Source organism: Hypomesus nipponensis, chromosome 9 (genome assembly GCF_054491055.1).
Source record: "Hypomesus nipponensis isolate SF chromosome 9, ASM5449105v1, whole genome shotgun sequence".
NCBI classification, from domain to species: Eukaryota; Metazoa; Chordata; class Actinopteri; order Osmeriformes; family Osmeridae; genus Hypomesus; species Hypomesus nipponensis.
Window position 1 is genome coordinate 21,562,889 of NC_140369.1, and position 12,383 is coordinate 21,575,271.

General features: G+C 44.3%; 1 protein-coding gene across 1 annotated transcript in view; it reads left to right on the top strand.

The window, feature by feature from the left end:
• The window catches only part of nfasca (neurofascin homolog (chicken) a), a 68,152-nt gene that overhangs the window by 23,773 nt on the left and 31,996 nt on the right, over positions 1–12,383 (top strand). Inside the window, exons 4-9 of the mRNA XM_084705085.1 lie at positions 3,291–3,396; positions 6,091–6,287; positions 6,472–6,594; positions 8,807–8,977; positions 9,392–9,442; positions 11,791–11,914. Coding sequence (XP_084561211.1) covers positions 3,291–3,396; positions 6,091–6,287; positions 6,472–6,594; positions 8,807–8,977; positions 9,392–9,442; positions 11,791–11,914 — 772 coding nt within the window. The remainder of the gene's footprint in view (positions 1–3,290; positions 3,397–6,090; positions 6,288–6,471; positions 6,595–8,806; positions 8,978–9,391; positions 9,443–11,790; positions 11,915–12,383) is intronic.

A 12,383-nucleotide genomic window follows, 5' to 3' on the forward strand; every position in this document is an offset into this window, starting at 1 on the left:
CATCAGTATAAATCCTCATAAATAGTAGACACACACTGAATCGCACACACCCAGAACAATATCCCCATGCTAGACCATTATAACATGTATGAAAGCTCTTGAAATCTTGCAGGCTGCAGTTTGACTCCAGTGGGAATAGGCAACAAAGAAACAAAGGACCCTCTTTCTCTTTTCTCTCTTCTCTTGAAGTAGAATAATAGTGGTGAATGTCTCACACTGGTGTTGTGAATCATGATTTGATAGAGATAAAGCCTCTGGGCAGCTGCCATGTCCAGGTCTGGCAGATACAGACACACCTATACACACACACGCACCTTACTTCCGAGCTATGCTTTTTATGTCGTCAATTATCCTTCCAAAGTGCAAAAATGTAATCTTAACACTTAACACAATTCTATGCTTCTCTGCAACACACATTCACACACACCAGGCTCCAGCTGTCAGCACCTTTTCAGTCTAAAGCTCCTCTGCCCCCCACGGCGTTGTCTCCCTCTTTATCCTCCCTGACCCTCAACCCTGCTGCTCTATTGATCTAGCACAAACACACACACACACAAACACTCACACACACACACACACAGGCACACACACACACACGCATGCTGACCTCTCCCAAAATATATTCATCTCCCTACAAGAGAGAGGGAGAGAGAGAGGAAAGTAAGAGAAAGGGAGAGAGAAAGAAGAGAGAGAGACAGAGAGAAGAAAAGAGAGCCAGAGGGGGAGAGAGAGAAGGGAAGATAGAGAGGGGAGAGAAAGAGATGGCACAAAAGAAGGAAAAAGGTAGAGAGGGAGGAGGAGGAAGAGGGGAAGAGAAGAGGGTGACAGACACAGTAAAAAGACTGGTGTCATTCATCTGTTAACATCATAGATGGTTAACCCTTTGTTCATGTGTCTCCGCCCTCTGTTGGGATGAGGCTGGAAGTCTGTCTCTGTGGTGGCTGGTCTTTAACACAACATTCAATATAGTAATAGTGTTTCTACACAGATAATGATGAGTGGCATTGGGTCTATAAATAAATAGTATATTGTAAGTATATTGTAAAATTTTATCAAAAGGTTTAACGAAAGACGCAGGGTCAAGATCTCTGGAGTCAAAATTACGGTTCTTTTATTTAATCTTTAAGGTAAGATACAAGAGCAATGAGCAAGCGCAAACATCTTCAGTTTCATCTAAGTATTTGTAGGCATAAATGAGTGAAATTCCACCTCCCCTATCTAAGGACACGTGGTATTGATTAAACATGTAACAGCTTACACACATATTATCTAGCTCTCTTGACTCTCTTTCTGTCTACAAGTCAAGATGACCTGGCATCCTCACTAGTCATTAGTTGTCCCAAATATGAGATAGCAACGTGCATATGGGAAGCATCTGTTTCTCATCTTCCTCAAATGCACCTTCCCTTAGCCTCATTTCACTCTTAAACGGCCTTACACAGGGGGAAATAAATGGAACACATACATTTGTTCAAGAAGAAAAACTGACGTTTTGTAGTCTTTTGAGCACATCTTTTGAGCACATAATCATGTCACGTGTTTGGAATCTGTGTTGTCATTCTGCCACAACAATATTTATATTAGCGTGCACACCCCTAACAAGGACTGCTCTGCTGGGAAAGTGGAGTGTTATCTGTTAGTGAGGACAGATGAGGAAAGAGGGATGGATCAATTTTTGTCACTTGCCCTTCCCCCCCTTCACTGGAGATTATCCCCCCTGCCGACCATCCTGTACTGACCTTTACTGATGGAGTCTGTCATCTTTCCTGGGTGGACACACACACACACATACACACACAGACTCACACACTCTTACACATACACACACCTACCACTGTTGCAGTATGGTATGATTAAAATGAACTGGGGCCCCAAAATAGCAGGCAGGGAGTTTGCTGCTTCACCGATCGACCAAACCTGTCCCACAGCCTTGGACCCAGGGTCGCGACTCATCTTCAGTAAGAAGACTTGAGGTCAAGCCCCTGACACAAGAAAAACAGATCATTGTATAAGTGTGTGTGTGTCTGTGTCTGTGTTCAAGGACCTCATCTTCAATCACATACAGCCTTGACTGATAATGTCAGATCAGGGTCTATAAATGTAAACTTATAGACTCTTGTCAACACAGCAATTTGTACTGCCGATTCAGTCCTACTACAACCCACAGAATATACAGCCTTTTTAAAGATGTATTTATTTGTCACAGGTCTCTGTATCACACTGGTCAAAAATAAAATAATGCGTTACAAGTTTATCTTAATCTTTTTGGGTTGAGATAAAAGGGAAAAGGGGGGGGTGAGGGAGGGAGGGATGAGGGGGTAGGAGGAAGGGAGGGAAATGTTAATACTGGCTAGGCTTGGGAGTTCCCTCAGCTTTGAATCATTTTGTAACTTTTTTTTCTCCTTTTTTCTCCTCCTGAACCCTGATCTCCTTCCCACCCTGAACCCTGGTCCCATGTTTGGATTCACAGGTAAGTTCTGCTCTTTCTGTTATTCATTGAAAATAATTTAATAATAACAATTTTTAAAAAAAATAATAAAAAATTTCCCCACAGAACAAACACCTGTTCTTAACTAACATGCTATATATGATAAGATTAATATGTTTTCAGGCTTCATTACTTTAGTGTAACATAGTGATTGTGTGTAACTCCTGTAATTCAGTATATAACCATATATAGAAGCAGGTGTTGAACCATGTGTAGAACCCTCTAATATGAGCTCTAACACACTGCTGCTCTGCCTCATCCCTGCTGTCACTGGACTAACAGCCAAGATCCAGCAAGACTGTAAGTGTGTCAACACGGTACTGTTTCATGAAGTGTGTCTGTGTATGTGTGTGTGTGTGTGTGTGTGGGGGGGGGGGGGGCATTGTCTGTGTGTGTCATATGATTTATGTACTGTACATGACTGTTTGTAGAAAAATAAGTAGTTTAAAACATTTTGTAAATACTCTAAACACAGATTTCACATCACCCCTCTCTACCTCCCTCCCTCCCTCCCTCTCTTGAAGCTCTTTATTGACACACGCACATACATAGATTAGTTGGAAGTACGTTCAGCTAGACAATGGAGTGCGGGTTTAGAGAGGGAAGGAGAGAGGGAGGTAGGAAGGGAGGACAGGAGGGGCTTCATATGATCCAATCACTTTCACAATATTTTGTATTTGTGAGGGTGGTGTACATTCCTAATTCACCACAAACACTTAAAGTATGGGGGTGGATGATCGGCTGGACGGGGTTGGACTACTTGTTTACGAATGCAGGACTGACATTCTCCCCCCCTCCACAGTGAAGCAGCCCCCCACCATTGTGAGACAGTCACAGAAGGACTACATTGTGGACCCCAGAGATAACATCATTATTGAGTGCGAAGCCAAGGGCAACCCCGTACCAATGTGAGTTGGCTACACCCACACGAACCCACACACACACCCACACACACACACTTGTTTTCAGGCAACAACACAACCACAAACATATACTTGCAAGCCTTCATACGTGCGCACACAATCCTCTGGTCTAATCCCTACATTCATCTGTCATCCATCTCTACACTATTAATGACTCCCTAACTCACTCAACCCTTTCCTGTTTCAGTCCATTCTGCCCATCCTTGTTACACTCTCTCTCTCTCTCTCTCTCTCTCTCTCTCTCTCTCTCTCTCTCTCTCTCTCTCTCTCTCTCTTTCTCTCTCTCTCTCTCTCTCTCTCTACCGCCTTCTCCCTCTTTGTCTGTATCCCTCTCTCACATTCCCTTTGCCTCCCTCTTTGTCTTTCTCTCTGTTTCGCCCTCTCTATGTCTCTGTCTCTCTCTGTTTTTCTATCAGCTGTGGTTTCTTATTCTGTCCTTTTTTTCACTTTTTGTCTCTGTCACTTTCTGTCTTTCTCTTTTTCCTGTTCTACGCCTGCATCTCAAACTCTTTCTCCCTTTTTGTCTCTCACTCCGTCTCTCTCCCTCCCTCTCTCTGCTGGCACTAGCTCTCTGTTTTGACCCCCTTCTCTCTCCCTCTCTCTCATCACAGTGCTGTTGTCACCATACTCCTCCCTTTGTCTCTGTTTGCACTCCACCCTCTCTCTCGCTCCCATCTCTCCCTTCTTTCTGTTTCTCTGTCATCTCTCTCCCCTCACCTCCCACATTCCATATATCTCCCTCCCTATCTCTCCCTCTCTCTCCCTCCCTCCATACATCTCCCTCTCTCCCTCCCTCCCTCCCTCTCTCCCTCCCTCCCTCTGTCGCTCCCTCTCTCTTTCCCTCCATCTTTTTGACAGTGACAGTCATGAGAGGTGATGGTCATTAGTGCTGGTGGCACGAAAAATTCCCCTGACCTCTGCTGATGTACCAGACATTTGTTTTACCCCCTAGCCCTCTGCAGTGTTTAACAGTACCCCTCTGCAGTGTCTAGTATGCCAGTCTGTTTGTCTATCTGTATGTCTGTCTGTCTGTGCCCAATCCTTTCCTTTGCCATGCCTCTAAAGTCTTCAATGCATCACATAGCACAATATGGACCACCAAGCATGGACGTGCACACACACACACATACGCACACACATTCACATACACACTCACACATTTAAGTGTAAAACACACACAAAAACTAAAAACAATTTGAACTGCACACACACACACACCTGATGGTGGTTAGTTAACAAGGGCCTGACCAGCTGAGGATAGAGGTCTCTTTCAGGGTTACAGAGCTGGTTTGGAGGCAGACTGAGGGTTTACATAACAAACACGGACAAATACACACTCACACACACCCTCACACACAGACACAAACTACCTACGTACAGTTCCCAAACTCTAACACACACAAACACACACACACATATGGGTCCCCTTCCCAGGAAAGTCATTGTGCTAGAATAATGTGCCCAGTTGACTATTCATGAAATGTTCAAGCAGAGAGATTGTTCACTCATTCACTCCCTATCAGTATCTCTTTCTCCTTCTCTCTACATCTCTCCTTCTCTCTCTCTTTCTCTCACTGTCAGTCTCCTATTTCTCTCTCTCTCTCTCTCTCTCTCTCTCTCTCTCTCTCTCTCTCTCTCTCTCTCTCTCTCTCTCTCTCTCGCTCTTACCCACACAAACACACACACATATTCTCACAGAGGCCCTTTGTGCTAGCTTCAGTTTCATGGCTAGGAATCGACAGAGAGGTAGAAGGGTGGGGGTAGTGTAAGAAGAGAGAGAGAGAGAGAGAGAGAGAGAGAGAGAGAGAGAGAGAGAGGAGAGAGAGAGAGCGAGAAAGAGAGAGAGAGAGAGAGAGAGAGAGAGAGAGAGAGAGAGAGAGAGAGAGAGAGAGAGAGAGAGAGAGTGATAGAAGGAGTGGGGGGGAAGTGTAAGAGAGAGAGTGGAGAAGGGGTTTAGATAGAATGAGAGAGAGGATTCAAATAACTCACTTTACTCCACCCAGTGTTTCGTAAACAGGAAGGTAACAAACATTGTAAATCCCCCCCCCCCATAGTCACACAAACACACATGCGGACACACACATACACACATTACATACACACCCTCATTGACACTGAAATTCCCCCCCCCCCTCCCCACACACACACACACACACACACATAAAAGCTGTTACATTCTCGCATTCATAAAATAATCTAACAAAACGATTGTTTGGGGGAAGCCGTTAATGGGCCCACTGTAAGCCTAACCATGGATGGATGATACTTCCTGGGACTTTCACTGCTGACAGTTTTATTCATATCCATTAAGAACATCAACTCTACAGCTCTAATGGTGGTAGCACCTGGTAGCGCCCTGTGATGGGTCTCTGCTTACAATGTTGTTTGTATGACTTGTATCACTATTATGTGAAGTTATTTATCAGGTATAAATGCTGTTGCATTAGTGGGCTGTATTACCTACTTTCTATATAAAACGTTTCTGCAAAGGTTGAAAGAGAGTTGATGTTGATGTTGTTCTAGCTGCCAGAAAGTCGGCTGAGATCATCTCTGATGGGTGAATGCACCCATTCTACAGTAATACACAGCACAGGGCCCATCCAGCTTGTCAGATTGGGGATGTGATATCTCCCTCCTTTCCTCTCCTTCCTCACTCCATATGTTTCTGGATGCTTCCAGGTTCTCCTGGAGACGGAATGGGAAGTTTTTCAATGTAATGAAGGACCCGCGGGTAAGTATGCGGAAGCGCTCGGGGACGCTGGAGATCGGCTTCCGGAGCGGCGGCCGACCGGAGGACTACGAGGGCGAGTACCAGTGCTTTGCCTCCAATGAGCTCGGCAATGCGCTGTCTAATAAGATCCTACTACGCGTGTCCAGTAAGGAGCCACATGAACACAAAGACACTCACGCACAGTCACACACACAAACGCATGCACACAAAAACACACAGTCAATGGCAAATCCATAGAGGTTCCACACAGAATATAAGTAAAAACACATAATTTAACCAGTGAAGAGTATATTTCTGTCCTAATAGGAAGTGACTGTGTCCCCTCCCAGAGTCTCCCTTGTGGCCTAAGGAAGTTCTGGACCCCGTGGTGGTCTCTGAGGGCTCTCCCTTGGTCCTGGCCTGCAACCCCCCTCCAGGGCTGCCCCCGCCACTCACATTCTGGATGAACAGCTGTGAGTCACACACACACACACACACAGGATTTTTTTACTACCCTTGTGAGGGCTGACAATATACTACTATTCAAAATGGTGTCATCCCTAACCCCTAACCCCAACCTTAACCCTTAATGTAATTTTAATACAAACTCAAATTCTAATACAAACTCAAATTCTAATACAAACTCCCTACCCCTTAACCCCCTGAAAAACCCTAGAAATAACATTTGAAGTTGTGGGGCCCAAGTAAATATCCCACATGGTCATTTTGTCTTAATTTCCTTCCGGTCTCCGCAAGGGAGGTTAAAAAAGGCCACACACACAGACACACACAACATGTCTACTTGTAGAAACTGTCAATTCGGTCCCATTCAAAATCTTGTTTTCCCTAACCCCTTAGCCTAAACCAAACTTTAACCTTACCCTTACTGTGCAAACCTAATCCTAAATCTAAACCTGGCTCCTAACCCCAAATCTTAATGTAATTCCACTTTATTGTAATTCTGACACCTTATCAGTAAGTCAAACCCTAACCAACAACCCCCTAATACTCGATAGAAATAAAAGAAAATGTCCCTACAAGTTTAATTTATTCTTAGTATACTATCCTTGTGAGGACTTCTGGTCTTCACAAGGGTAGTTATAAATAAATCCACACACACACAGACACACACAAACTGAAGTACATACAATATCCGCAAACACACATCTTTATGGCACCTTTCTCATTATTATCTTTCTATCAAACCCACACACATTTACTTATATCTCTTTTCACACTGTCTTCTGCTGAGACTGCATCTCTCTCTCCATTCACTCTTTACTCTTTACCATTCTCATCCACATACTTTAATTTTCTTTAGAAACCATTTAAACTGTTTACTTTCATCCTGTTCCATGTCCTCCCTCTGTCCTTCTTATCTCTCTTCTCTCCTTTCCCTTCTCTTGTCTCTTTGCTCACTTCTGTCTGTTCTCCGTCCTTCTACCTACTCTGTACTTCTCTCTTTCCTCTTCCTTCTCTCTCTCATCTCACCCTTCTCTGTCCTTCTATCTCTTATCTCTCTTCTCTCCCTTCTCTATCCTCTCTCTTCGCTCCCTTTTCTCTCTCATCTCTCCCTTCTCTGTCCTTCACTTCGGCTCTTCCTGAGTGGTGTGTGTTACTGCTGAGCTCATGTAAATGTGTGTGTGTGTGCTGCTCTGCACCAGGTAAAGAGCTGAGAGGGCAGAACCCAAGTGCAGTCAGCAGCCATCTTAGAGAGAGGCCAGTCTAGAATGTCCTTTAGAAGCTGACGCTGTCGTTCCTCCACTCACTCAAACGAACACGTTACGAGAAGTGGAAATGACACATGCCTCAGCCTGATGTTAATGCTCAAATATTGAAGAGGCAATGAAAGTCTTTTTGCTTTTCATGCTGAGGCCAACATTGGAAAAGTATACTTTTTAGTCTAGGATGCTAGTTTGCTACACTATTTAGGGGTTACGGTTAATGTTATGTGAATTACATGGCTTGTTATGCAGTTAGGAATAGCATATATTACAAGTATTGCACTGTTAACCATGATAATGGGGGAAGACATCAACTCTTCAACAAGAAAGGAAAATATTATCTGAAACAGACCAAGCTTGCTCTTTAGAGTGTTACGGCCATACTCCACAGCCCCTACTCTCATCTGCAACACACTCATCATCATCTCAGATTTTAGCTGAGAGCACATGTTGCCTACACATGCGTCATGCCTATCACACATTAACACATCACGCCAGTGGTCTGCCGGCTGAGGGATCCTGCAGGGCATCGCCACGATGAGCTGACAAACATACGGTGTACGCCATTGCCATTGTTACATGGGTCTGCAATGTCTGTCTGGAGGATGCTGGCATGTTGCGAGTTAACAAACCTCTTCTCCAAAGTGGCTAGTCTCAGTGTTTAACTTCAGGAGAGTGTACAGCAAGCCAGAGTTACAACCTCAGTACTAGAACTACAGAGAAATAGGCACTATTCCTATTACAGTTAAATATATATATTCACCAAGTGAAATGCCTGCAGCCCATCTCGGTATTGTGGATTGATCCGGTGACACATTGTTGTGGTCATTGCTCTTTTAAAAGTTTTGACTGCCTTTTTATAGACTCGAACATTTCTGATACTCTGAACTAAATACGAACCATGAAAGTGGGTAATATTTCCCTTGCCCTCTCGCCCTCTCCTTCTACCTCCCTCCTCCAGCCATGATGCCTATATCCCAGGATCGTCGTGTGTCCATGGGTCTGAACGGTGACCTGTATTTCTCCAATGTGCTGGCTAAAGACGGACACACAGACTACAGCTGCAACGCTCGCTTCCTCTTCACACACACCATCCAGCAGAAAAATCCCTTCACACTCAAAGTACAAACCAGTGAGTATCTAGAGAACACACAGACACACACACACAGTTACGTCCAGGAAATAGACAACAAATTCAACTCAAGTTCTTTGAGTTCTCTGAACATAAATAAAACATTTTCATATTAAATTGATTTTTATATGAAATGTCCCCATCTAGAGGTGGCATAGAGACACGACGAGTTGGTTCAGGACCTGTGTTCTCTGCTTGTGTGTTCTGGTTCAGCCAACAGTCCTACCATGATGTCTGATACATGGACTGTAAATGTATAGAGAGTGGAGGGTAAATGCATAGACATTGGAGTGTGTGTGTCCATAAAACCGTTTATTTCTCACATATGTGCAGTGCACATACACAGTGTGTGTGGTGTGGAATGTGTGTGTACACCGCATGGTCACCTGCCGTTGTGTACCTCTGTACTTCCAGTGGAGCTGTATAACGAGACATCCTCTGTCAACGTCACTGACCCCTACGGTGGTGAGTCGCACCCACTTTCTGTGGAGACAGGTTCACTTCCTGTTTCACCCGTGTGCGTCTTAACACAGCTAGTAAATCTCAACCCTCTCACCGCTGGTAACCTTAGAGTCACTAAACCAGAATGGCTAAGCACCCTCTCACTAGTTCATTGAACTATTTTAGATGAATTTCAGTGTTCTGTACATACATTTATACATACATTCACATACTAACCTTTACTTCATTTGAGTTTAAATGTCAGAATGTGACAGTCTGTATATTTACAATGTCATTAAGCTGCTCTTTGCTGAGGTTTTCTGTCTTTAAGTCTAAGTAAACATTGATACTGCAGTAAGCTAGCAGATGAACTCTCCAGCTTGGTCCTCAACTCCAGACTTTCAGTCCTCCTCAATCGGAAGAGGTGACACTTTGGTACTTTAGTTCTGTCTCCCTGGAGCCCCTAACTCTTCCTCAAGAGTCTGGAAGAGAGAGGACACTCAAACACAAGGTCTGTCACAAGCACACATACCCATTCAACCTAATGCACATAAACCCCTAACCAGGCAGCACAGATTTCGGAGAGGACCGACATGGAGTTTAGAGCTCTGAGGAGATGTTGTGCCTAGGAGGGATGGAGTTTAGAGCTCTGAGGACATGTTGTGCCTAGGAGGGATGGAGTTTAGAGTCCTGAGGACATGTGTCTAGGAGGGATGGGGTTTAGAGTCCTGAGGACATGTTGTGTCTAGGAGGGATGGAGTTTGGAGCCTTGGGGACATGTTGTGCCTAGGAGGGATGGGGTTTTGTGCCCTAAGGATATGTGTCTAGGAGGGATGGGGTTTAGAGTCCTGAGGACATGTTGTGTCTAGGAGGGATGGGGTTTAGAGTCCTGAGGACATGTTGTGTCTAGGAGGGATGGAGTTTGGAGCCTTGGGGACATGTTGTGCCTAGGAGGGATGGGGTTTTGTGCCCTAAGGATATGTGTCTAGGAGGGATGGGGTTTAGAGCCTTGGGCAGATGTGTTTAGGAGGGATGGGGTTTAGAGCCCTAACAACATGTTGTTCCTGGGAGGGATGGGATGTATAGCTCTAAGGAGGATGTGTGTCTAAGAGGGATGGGGCCCTAAGTTTGAGGCCCTAAGTGGGAGTAGCTACTGGAGAGAGGGGGGCCCAGGGCTCTGGAGTAACCAGGTATTTGAATAGTCATGTATCTCTTTAGGATTTATGATGCATTCATTAATAGTTATGCAAATGTAACTCAGTACATGGTGTGTTGGGAGGAGCAATGCTGACTGACACGTGCTTGGTGCTTGCAAACACACACACGCAGACACACACACACACACACTCACACACACAGACAGAGGTTTGGTTTTCAATCCCAGGGTCTGCAATGCATTCTAATGTGGCTTTCTCTCAAGAACCATGGACCCAGGTTGTCAGGGTGCTGTGTCACCATGGCTACACAGCACCAAGGGTGACGTACATATGTTCTACGTCACGGTTGTCACAAATCCTGGCCTTAATCTTCTTCTCTCTGTGTCTCTAACAATAACCTGCTCGTCGCTTCACAGGGGAGATGCTAACCGCTAACAGATGCTTTAATCCCATACAGATCTGCATCACAAAGGAGGCTAATGCTAACACCACACTTATCCAGCCTGCAGCCTTGGCTAGCTATATTGACTGCTGGCTCGCCTCCATGACTACAAACCCAGCATATAAAGGGTTGAGCTGAGCATGGACCAGACTGTTGAGTAGCTGTTGTTATGACATTCTGTGTCCGTGGAGCTTTGCTATTACTGAATTTGAGTTGAAACTGTTTAAAGGTACAATGTTCAAGTCCAAAATAGAGGGATTAAAATACAAGGTTTAAGCATCGGTCAACATGTCATTTTTTATACATTGAGGTATAATTAGTCTTTTTTTTTTACATTTCAAAAGTACATTTGAGTTTGAAAAAAAAATACAGATTGGGAGATTACTGTTGTGGTTGTTGTTGCTTCCTAAAATGACTGCACCCAGGGAAGCTTTGTGATGAGACACAGACCCGCCAGGCTGTATGGGGGCCTCACAGTCAACAGATATTTACAGATTAAACAACAAAACATCAACAACCAATAAGAATGAGTTTAATTACAAGCAAACTTCATGTGTAGGGGGTTGTACTGTACTGTAGTTCCAGGATGTAAAACCTGACTTTGTTCAGTCCTTGATTTAGGGCTTTCAATCAGTGTTCCGAGGGTGCAATTTTGTTTGTGTGTTTGTTTAGACTGTGTTTGTGTGTAGAGTGTGTGTATGTGTAGAGTGTTTGTGTGTATGTGTAGAGTGTTTGTGTGTGTTTGTACTAATCCCCGTCCTCTCCCCTTCCAGGTCGCAGGGTTCCAGAGTCCAGGCCTAAGTTCCTCTCCCCCTCAGAAACAGCCTCGGGAAAAGACAGCTCCAAGATGGTATTGCGTGGAGAGAAGTTGCTCATAGAGTGTATCGCAGCGGGCGTGTGAGTGACACACGCATGCACACAAACAGACACACACACATCTCTCACACAAACCACACCCTCACAAACACACACACACATTGTAATGATTCTAATAGGGACTTAGAAGCTTACTTAAATAAATGTATATTCGTACATTCGTACATTCGTACATCCTGGATCATTAGTCCATTACAGCTTAGTGCTTGATGGTCAAATGAATGACAGGGGTATTTTACAGAGTTACTATTATACAATCGAGTAAACAAGTTCAAATATGGTTTCCATCAGGGGCGGATCTAGAAAAATATTCATGATGGCAAGAGGGTGGCAGGAGATTTTGAGGTGTGGCACCCCGTGGCAGAAGTGTGTGAGATAAAAATGAGAATTCTAAACGCTGAAATGAATTTGAGCATTCTAGGTCCCATGAACAGAAAGCTTTTGAAGTTTGAAGATTTATTTTGAATAAAAAAATATTTTTAAGAATCTG